At 49.0% G+C, this 10,589-nt stretch overlaps 1 protein-coding gene across 1 annotated transcript in view; it reads left to right on the plus strand.

Moving 5' to 3' along the window:
- Positions 1-3,133, plus strand: part of SNX9 (sorting nexin 9) — a 91,488-nt gene extending 88,355 nt beyond the window's left edge. The window contains exon 18 of the mRNA XM_018053410.1: positions 1,482-3,133. Coding sequence (XP_017908899.1) covers positions 1,482-1,529 — 48 coding nt within the window. The 3' untranslated portion in view covers positions 1,530-3,133. The remainder of the gene's footprint in view (positions 1-1,481) is intronic.

Consider the following 10,589-nt stretch of genomic DNA (forward strand, 5'->3'; position numbering starts at 1 on the left):
GAACACTGGGCTAAAGAGGGGGTTGTTTTTTTCAAGAAGGAAGGGTGCGGGATGCTGGTGGTGAGCCCCGGAGAAGCCCCTATTGTGCGGTCCCCACTGCTCCCTGCACAGGGGACACTGTGAGATGAGGTCACCCTGCCGGTTCAGCTGGGGAAGGCGCCTGGCACCGCGCAGGACCGCACAGGCCGGCTTTGTGTGTGAGCGAGGGTTTCGCAGTGTGCTAGAGGGATTTCAGAAGGAAAACAAAAGCAAGAGGGGGAGTAAAGCCTCAGATGGTCCCATTCAGGAACCAGTAATGAAAATGTAGACCTTCACACCTCTGCAGAGCAATTTTGTTATTTACCAGGGTGTACAGAAAACAAAGATCTAGCCCATAAATGGAAACCCAGACCTCAAAGACAAGTTCTGTAACTTCTTACGACGGACCGCACGTTGGCCGCCATATTTCTTACTAAGTTTCCATGGTGCCATCTCCTGTACGTTCAGGGATTGGCGAGCTCCAGACTCATGTCCGCACACGTGTCCGCTTGTCTGTGGGTGGGCATGCCACTCGCGCATCCGCCGCGTGGGCTCTCGGAAGGGAGCCGTGGCTCGTGTGCTCTGTGCATACTGTCCATGTGTGGTGGAAACAGGTGGTTTCAGAGGCAAGCTGAAGGTCAGCCTGTCCCCACACTGCAGCAGCAGGGCCCGTCTCAGGAGGTCCCAGGTGTCCGGGAAGGCAGGGAGTCTGGGCCCAGCATGGAAACCGGATCCTGGGAGGACAGGCCAGTGGTCTAGAAGTGATGCCACGTGGTTGGGAGGAGCTGGGCTTCCTTTGAGCTCTGCGCCGACGCCAGCAGTCCCATCTGGGAATTTAGGAAGGTCTCTCCACTGCCAGGTGGCGCTGGCGGTAAAGAACCCACCTGCTGATGCGGGAGACGTAAGAGACGTGAGTTTGACCCCTGTGTCAAGAAGATGCCCTGGAGAAGGAAATGGCAACCCACTCCAGTATTCTTCCCTAGAGAATCTCATGGGCAGAGAAGGCTGGCAGGTTACGGTCCATAAGGTTGCGAAGAGTTGGACACAACTGAAGCGACTTAGCGTGTACCCCACTGCCCGGACACTTTCCCTTTTATAGGGCTTCCCTGGTGGCTCAGACGGTAAAGAATCTGCCTGCAGTGCAGGAGACCTGGGTTTGATCCCTGGGTCAGGAAGATCCCCTGGAGAAGGGAATGACAACCCACTCCGGTATTCTTGCCTGAAGAATCCCATGGACAGAGAAGCCTGGCAGGCTACACCCGGGGTCACAAAAAGTTGGGCACAACTGAACAACTAACACTTTCCCCTTCCACTGCTCAGAGGCTAAGTTGGGCTGGGAGGGACTAGGAGCATCTAACAGTGCCAGGATTTGAAATGTCTGGAGTGTTTGAGAAGAGATGGAAATAACAGAGAACCGCGGGGTCACGATGGGAGACATCTCACGTTGTTCTGTTTCTCACCAGATCGCGGAAAAGCTGAGGCAGGCCCTCAGCCGCTTCCCGGTGATGTAGGACCGGTGGAACAAACGTGGAGAAACGCCGAAGTGCTTCCTTCTGACCTGGGACAACGCAATTTGATTTTTTTTCCCCCCATCACCCATAAAGAAACAAAGAAAACCAAAAACAAAGAGAGTTGGAAAAAAAACTTCATTTCCGTTATTAAGCGCCTAAATGCATCCGATTTTTAGGAATAGTCTTTCGTTCATCTCCAGATCCATTTATTTAAACCAATGGAAATGGTCTATTTTTGGAAAGTACTTAAAGTTACCAGAATTTTAATGGAAAATTAGGGATTTGCCCCCCTGATATTTTACATAAAGTTGTAATTTATGAGTCAGCCACCGTTCTCCTGTTGCTGCCCAACGTCAGATAAGTACTAATTGCTTTCTTAAAAAATGCAAAATATGCCAGAGTAAAAAACATAATATGTTTGTATATTTTTATAACCCCTTTCCATCCTTTGAGAGTCATATCTATTTAGGAAACTCTGCAGGCCTTCCACTGAGATGTTTATAACTCAGACACTCAGTTTTCTCGACAGAGGAAGCAGGCAGGGGCTCCCGCGGCTGCCGCCCCTCACGTGGCCATGCCGCACACGTCCCTCCAGAGGACCAGCTCGGCGGAACCCCGGGATCAGAGCCCCCGCGCCCACCGCCCTAAAGTGCCGTCTGCCTTGCGTTCCCTCCTGAGCCCGGGTGAGGCTGGAAGAATTCACCTAGAAAGCCCCAGGGTCTGGGGGGGAGGCGCTCTGGCTTGGCTCCTGGGACAGGAGCAGCCACGTCTCTGTGGGCAAGCACTCCTCCCAGGCTCTCTGCTTGGCCTCGCAGTCTCGAGCTGCTCAAGGAGGCATCATGAGAAAGTGCTGGGGAAAGCGTGATTTTGCCGCTTGATTTGGATTTTAGACTAGCAGGCCGGTGGGGGTTACTGTCTGAAACGATGAAGCACAGGTAAGCAAGCCTCTCCCAGCCCCACCAGATGGGAAGGTTTTAAGGGGCTGACGAGGGTGCTAAGTCATGTAATACGCACACGCAGCCTTCCCCAAGCTTTTACATGCGAGAAGAGAAAGTTAAGGGCGATAGTCTTCCTGACTGTGTCCTAGACTTCAGACAGAATTTTGTCATCACTAGTACTTCACTTAATGGCATAAAGCAAAACAGGGTCTTGGCGAACCATCAGCTTTAACCTGGGATGCTCGCAGACACGGTCTCAGCCCCGCAGACCTCGCCGCCCTGCACGGCTGCCTTACCACGCCCTCGCACCACTCTTCCCTCTTCTGACCTGATAGTCACGTGATAGGAAATGAAAGTTTTGGGCCAGCACAAAGTGAAACCAAAAATAAATAGAAGAGGAAATCAAATGAACATGAATATGAGAACTTCTTGTTCTTCAATATCACGGGTTTTTTTTGTTGTTAATGTTTTATAAGTAATTTTCCCTACTTGATTTTTCTTTTATAAAATCTTATAGAACAGTGTTTATGATACAGCCATTTAATATATGTACAAATTGTAAAGAATATGTATAAATGTTTTACACAAATGCAAGAGCATGTAGAAGCCAACATATAAATAAATTGTTAAACTGTACAGTAAATTCTCAAGCACTTTTTCAAAACACTTTCTGGTGTTTTTGTGTGATTTTTATTTATTATTTTTTAATCATTCTTTCATGTTGCCAGCTGCTGAAGAGCATCTGGTAATGAGTTTGCCCCAGAACTTATTTCTCCTAACATGAATTAATAATGCTAACTCCTTAAATGAGCATTACCAATCCAGAAAGCATGTCATAGTCACCTGGAGAGGCAGTAAGAACAAATACTGATGCCCAGTGTGTTAGGGTTCTCCAGGGAAACTGAACCTACAGGGAGTGTGTGTGTTCATCCCTTAAGAGAGCTTTCCTCCTCTTGACACCCCATGTCTTCTCATACATCCCGTCACCTTGTCCTTCTGGCTTGTCCAGGGAGAGGCTGTGGTGCTGCAGCTGTCCACTGGGGGGCGGTATTGCACGTCGGGCGAGACCCTGGGTAAACCCCGCACAGACTTCTCTTCTGCTGCGGCTCGTGCTGGAGCTCCCCGTGGGCCGTAGATGCGGGGCGGAGGAGAAGGCAGTGTCGGGGGAGGGGGGCCGTGGTGTTTGGGCCACGTCCTCGTGTAACTTGAGCCATCAGCACTGTTTCCATTCAGTGAGGGAGCGCCGCTGTGCACACTCGGCCTTACAGCTGGTGGTCAGGTAACACCCAGTCCTGATGGGCAGCTCGGGTCTCGTGTTGACTTGCTGGCCGGAGCTTAAGCGTTCCGTCCGTTTCAGGCCAAGAGCTGTTTCTCAGAAGGAGAGTCGTCTTCTGTGGAGGATGGCAGGGCTGTGTTCCAAACCCTGAGGCCTGCACCAAGATGCTTCCACCAAAGGTTCCAGACAGCATCCCTTTCTGACACTGAAGCTTTGGGTACCACTGGATCTGCTGGATCACGTGACCCAAGCCGCAGAGCAGGTCACACGGTGGCCTGATCTGTGAGGAGCCTTCTCTTGTTCTGGGGCCCAAGTGGCCTAGTCAGTATTAACATACATATATTGATTGTCTGAGGAAGGGACCAGGAAAATGAAAAAGGATTCTAAGAAAAAGAGATGACATAAGACACTCGAAATAATGTTAGCTGACTGTGACCCAGGAAAGGGAACTTGAAAGGCAGTGAAAAATCTGTCCATTGGATGTTTGTGTTTGGAAGATTCTCCTGGAAGTTGCAAAATTTTAAAAACCTAATGAAACTCCAATACTTGGGCCACCTGGTGTGAAGAACTGACTTATTGGAAAAGACCCTGATGCTGGAAAAGATTGAAGGCGGGAGGAGAAGGGGACAACAGAGGATGAGATGGTTGGATGGCATCACCGAAGTCTGAGTAAACTCCAGGAGTTGGTGATGCAGTCCATGGGGTCGCAAAGAGACACGACCGAGCAGCTGAAGTGACTGACAGAGTGTGTTTTTCATCCTCTGGGTTCAGACACATTGTGCGGTTCATATAGGATATGTTGATGTTCTGATTTTTAATTACTTGTATCAACCTTTAGCTATCGCAAAAGATAGAAAATTTATGATTCTTATAAATCTTGACAGTGTAAACATTGTAGCTAAGTATCTGGAGAGGAGAGGTCAAGGCATGGAGGAGAAGGTCTGTCTGTCTGTCTAGCGTGTGAATCCGGTTGCCTGTCTCCAGAAGCAGTAGGTCCAGGAAGCTGGCGGCCTGTGAGGTTGGCAGGTGTTGGAGTCCATAAAAGACACAACTCACAAGGCTCTGGATGGAACGAACGTGAAGAGGGAGATCGACTTCCAAAATGAGTGTCAGTCCCGACAGCCTGTGAGAGATGGTCTGCACCCACCCCTATTGTGCAGCAGGGAACAGACCCTGAACCTTCTTGCCTGGGAACAGAGGTTGCAGTGGGATTGACCAGGCGCTTAAGCAGAACGAAGAAATACATGTCAAACCCAGAACAGGGCGAGATAGTCCTGAATAAAGAGATAGGCCCACCCAGGCCATGAGAGTAACTCTATATAAAGAGATATCCCAGGCTTGAGACCCCTCTTTTGTGGCTGTGCAGGGGTGGAAAAACTGAGCCCCTGAGACTGCCTTTCCCAGCACTCCTGGTCTACAGCCTCCATGGAGGGATTCAGGTGATCCTGTCTAAAGGTTGGGAATCCAAGCTATTAATGTCCTTTATTTACAGTAGTAAAAGTACTCAAGTAACTATTTTTATGGTTGAATAACTGCCAGGTGAAACGAATGATAATAATGAGGGAGGAAGGTTTTTTTTTTCCAGTGCATGTTTCTTTTTTCAACCTGTTTGATTTTAAAATTCTTTTCTCCAGAGTAAGGAGAATTTGAACTCCTTTCCCAAGGGTCTTGTCAGCTGTGCCAAGAATACAGAGTCCTTACGCTTTTACCCAGGCTGATTGTCAGCCTGTTTACAAATATCCTTGATGAGGTAAGGTCTTCTGATAAGAAGAGCAGGCGTGTTTACTGCTTGCTATAAAATGCAGGTTTCCCAAGCTCCAGTTTCCTTGCTTGTCACACAACCCACTGCACGAGCAGGCGTCCCTCTGGAGCCCCCTACTTGCCACCGATGGACTTGCAAGATAGTGGATGAAGCTCCCTGCGGCCTGTACCATTAAGTTACCCTCTTGCTTCTGACTCAGGAGGCCCTTTCTCCTGCCAGCATCCATGAAACAGCAACAAACTAACTTGCTTGTAAATAAAACAAAATCAAATCCCATACCCAGCAGTTAACGTCTGTAAGGAAACATTTTTTAAAAACTAAGAATAAAAAAATGAATAAAGCCGCCAAAAAATATACACGCTAGCAAAGACCATCGAAGGATGAGCTGTAATCTTCCACACTCCACCAGCAAGCAGTATAAAAGAACCAGGGGAGGAGTTCCCTGGCGGCCCAGCGGTTAGGACTCAGGGAGCCCAGATTCAGTCCCTGTTTGGGGAACTAAGATCCTACAGACCTCAAAGCGTGGCCAAAAAAGAAAGAACCAGGGCAACAAATTGAAGTTTAAGCAGAGCAGAAAGACTATTTTTTCCCCAGACTTACTGAGCTATAATTGATGTGCAACCTTGTGTGAATAGAGGATATACACCATAATGATTTGTATGTATATATTTGCAAAAGATAACCAAGGTTAGTGAACACGTCCATCACCTCACATAGTTATAATTTTGTGTGGATGAGAGGGTAAGTTTTAAGATCTACTCTCATACAGCTTTCGTGTGTACATAGCACAGTATTTTTAGCCGGAGTCTCCGTGCTGTCTAAATGCTGTTGACAGTTCAAAGGCCAACAACAGGCCAGATTGTCCGAAGGCCATTAAACCTCTGTGGAGAAGATTGTTTAGCTTCTGAGTCAAGACTAAGTTCAAAGGTCTTTAGGAATACACATCCATATCTTAAGTCAAAGAAAGTTGTAAAGTTCAATTAAGCAATCCATTTATAGCTTTCAGAGAACTCTGGCTGGGGGAGAGAAAGAAAAATGTGTGTACCAGGAACCTGAGCCAGGCATAAGTTTGAAGCATGTGTTTGTTTGTTTTTTTTTTAATGGTGAGGGCCTCTCATCTGACTCATCCCCAGGAGCTGCCCTGATGAATTGGGGAGGCCCAGGAGGTGGGGTTGGTGGTGAATCATCAATTCCAGAGTAAAGCCGTGACATCACCAAAAATGATGTTGGTTCACCAGGAAGCTGGAGTCACGCACTTCCAGGTATAAGACGGTCTCGGGGAATGTGGTGGTGAGGGAGGGCACGGCGGCCGCCCACAGTCAGATGCCTGAGGTCACAGGACACACACAGCCCCGTCACTTGCCCTGAGAGCACTGGCTCAGCCAGAGGTAACCCTGTCCTCGGGAGACACAGTAGGGACGTTTACGGAGGACGAACTGTCATCTGTTGGGTAGGAGCCAAGAGGTTGCTCAGCGTCCTCCAATGCACAGAACAGCCTCCACAAAAAATTATCCACCCTAAGTGTCTCTGTCTCTCTCTCTTTAGCCACTAAGTCGTGTCCAACTCCTACGACCCCATGGACTGTAGCCTGCCAGGCTCCTCTGTCCATGGGATTCTCCGGGCAAGAATACTGGAGTGGTTTGCCATTTCCTTCTCCAGGGGATCTTTCCGACCCAGGGATCGAACCCGGGTCTCCCACATTGCAGGCAGACTCTTTACCAACTGAGCTCTGGGTGAACTGTCAATAGCACCCAAACTGAGAAACTGTTTGGGACTTTGCTGGTGGTCAGTGGCTAAGACTCCACACTCCCAATGCAGGGGGCCTGGGTTTGATCCCTGGTCAAGGAAGTAGATCCCACATGCCCCAACTAAAAGATGCCTTGTGCCATACCAGACCACCTGACCTGCTTCTTGAGAAATCTGTATGCAGGTCAGGAAGCAACAGTTAGAACTGGACATGGAACAACAGACTGGTTGCAAATAGGAAAAGGAGTACGTCAAGGCTGTATATTGTCACCCTGCTTATTTAACTTAGATGCAGAGTACATCATGAGAAATGCTGGACTGGAAGAAACAGAAGCTGGAATCAAGATTGCCTGGAGAATTATCAATAACCTCAGATATGCAGATGACACCACCCTTATGGCAGAAAGTGAAGAGGAGCTAAAAAGCCTCTTGATGAAAGTGAAAGAGGAGAGTGAAAAAGTTGGCTTAAAGCTCAACATTCAGAAAACAAAGATCATGGCATCTGGTCCCATCACTTCATGGGAAACAGATGGGGAAACAGTAGAAACAGTGTCAGACTTTATTTTTTGGGGCTCCAAAATCACTGCAGATGGTGATTGCAGCCATGAAATTAAAAGACGCTTACTCCTTGGAAGAAAAGTTATGAGCAACCTAGATAGCATATTCAAAAGCAGAGACATTACTTTGCCGACTAAGGTCCGTCTAGTCAAGGCTATGGTTTTTCCTGTGGTCATGTATGGATGTGAGAGTTGGACTGTGAAGAAGGCTGAGTGCCGAAGAATTGATGCTTTTGAACTGTGGTGTTGGAGAAGACTCTTGAGGGTCCCTTGGACTGCAAGGAGATCCAACCAGTCCATTCTGAAGGAGATCAGCCCTGGGATTTCTTTGGAGGGAATGATGCTAAAGCTGAAACTCCAGTACTTTGGCCACCTCATGAGAAGAGTTAACTCATTAGAAAAGACTCTGATGTTGGGAGGGATTGGGGGCAGGAGGAGAAGGGGACGACCCAGGATGAGATGGCTGGATGGCATCATGGACTCAATGGACGTGAGTCTGAGTGAACTCTGGGAGATGGTGATGGACAGGGAGGCTTGGCGTGCTGCGATTCATGGGGTCACAAAGAGTCGGACACGACTGAGCGACTGAACTGAACTGAACTGAACTGTGCCAACTAAGACCTGGACAGCCAAATAAAAACAAATACTAAACTAATAACTTGAAGAAAGAAAAAAAAAGCAAACAGACAATTGCAGTTTGCCTGGGGATCGATAGGTGTTTTCGGGGACATACAGAAGGCATTCAACAAATGCCTGTGGATGAGGATAAAAAGCTGTCATCAGTGAAATCTAGACATGCCCAGGGCAGGGCAGAAATCACGGGCAGCCAGAGGCTCTGGGGCTGAAAGCAGCACTTAGACCAGGAAGCAGGACGTGAGCTGAGACCGAGCTCCTCCAGAGGTTCTTTGGGGGTAAGATGTTGAGTGATCTTTATATAAAATTATATTTTTCTGAATTTTTTAACAACGAGCTTGTTCATAACTCAAAAAAATCTAATGTACCAGATGGTGACCGTAGCTAACATTGCTGTATGATATATAGGAAAGTTTTTAAGAGTAAATCCAGAGGATTTTCATCACAAGGAGAAAATCTTTTTCCTCTTTTCTCCTTTTCTTTTTATTGTATCCATGAGATGATGAATGTTAATTGAACCCATTATAATCATTTCTTTATATGTGTAAATCATGCTGTACACTTTGAACTTATACAGTGATGTATATCAACTTTCTATAAAAATGGGAAAATGTATAAAAATATATTTGACATCACTAAAAAATGTTTTTCAAAGCTGTTGGAATGATCTCGTTTCACAAACCATCTGTTTCCTGGGCGTTATTAGTACCGACCCTGAACTAAGCTGATTCCCTCTGCACATACAGACCTTGGTTCATCTGCTGGTTCAACCCCGTGAAATGGGAATTATCAAAGTCTGAAGACCTTCCCTCCAGTGAAGAAACCCTTGGCAACGTGGAGAGGCCTGAACTGTGAGCGGGAGCCCTGGGCTCTGGCCTCAAGTCTGGTGCCAGCGTCTGCCACCTTGAACCAGCCACGTGAGCTCTCTGGATCTCAGTCCCCTCAGCCCCGGGGTGGCCGGCTGGACAGCAGGTGTGTCCAGAGCCCTGACCAGCCCTGGGGCCTCCCCGAGGTGCTCACGCGAGAGCAGGGAGCTGGGTGCACGCCCACCGCCCATGGCTTCAGTGCGGGCAGTGCTGCCTCCCGAGGGACCCCCAGAGCACCCAGCCCCAGCGCGTTTAAGGGCAGGGCAGTGTGTCGCAGACTGCCTGCGTTCCTCACTCCTCAACCCTGCCGATTCAGAAGCTGGACTGGATCCGACGTCCACCTGCTGCTCCCGGCACGTCTCAGCCGGCAGGAGACAAAGGCGAGCTCACAGGGAGGTGTGATCCAAGCTGAGTGTCCAGAAACCCTCTTCCTACAAAGCTTCTTGATCTCAGAGTGGTCAGCGGGTGCCAATCAACTCCACAACCACTGATGAGGGGCAGTGCAGACACCAGTCCTCTCTTCCATAATGATCACTGCTGCCCTGCTGGCAAGTGGGGAAACCAGGGCAGGACTGACACCCCCACCCCAGCAGTGACTCCCCCACCCCAGGAGTGACACCCTCACCGGAGTGACACCCCCACCCCAGCAGTCACACCCCCACCCCAGAGTGACACCCTCACCCCCGGAGTGACATCCCTATCCCCGGAGTGACATCCCTAACCCCGGAGTGACACCCCCACCCCAGGAGTGACACCCCACCCCCGGAGTGACACCCCCACTCCAGCAGTGACACCCCCACCCCAGAGTGACACCCCCACCCCAGGAGTGACACCCCACCCCCGGAGTGACACCCCACCCTGGAGTGACACCCCCACCACAGGAGTGACACCCCATCCCAGCAGTGACACCCCCACCCCAGAGTGACACCCCCACCCCCGCTCCACACCTGCCAGGCACCAAGTTTGGAGCCTCAGTCAGCACTCACTCTTGCCTTTCAGCTTGACAAGCACTGTTCCTCCACAAAATGATGAGCCTCTAAAGTAACATGGGAGGGACCTCCCTGGTGGGCCAGTGGTTAAGACTGTGGGCTTCCAGTGCAGAGGGTATGGGTTCGATCCCCGTTCAGGGAACCAAGATCCCATGTGCCCTGGGGCCAAAAAACCAAGACATAAGATAGAAGCAATATTGTAATAAATTCAATAAAGACTTTTAAAAAAACTAGTCTACATTAAAAAAACAACTTTAAAAACAAAATTTAAAAATACAGTCTTAAAAACCAGC

This window comes from Capra hircus, chromosome 9 (assembly GCF_001704415.2).
Source record: "Capra hircus breed San Clemente chromosome 9, ASM170441v1, whole genome shotgun sequence".
Taxonomy (NCBI): Eukaryota; Metazoa; Chordata; class Mammalia; order Artiodactyla; family Bovidae; genus Capra; species Capra hircus.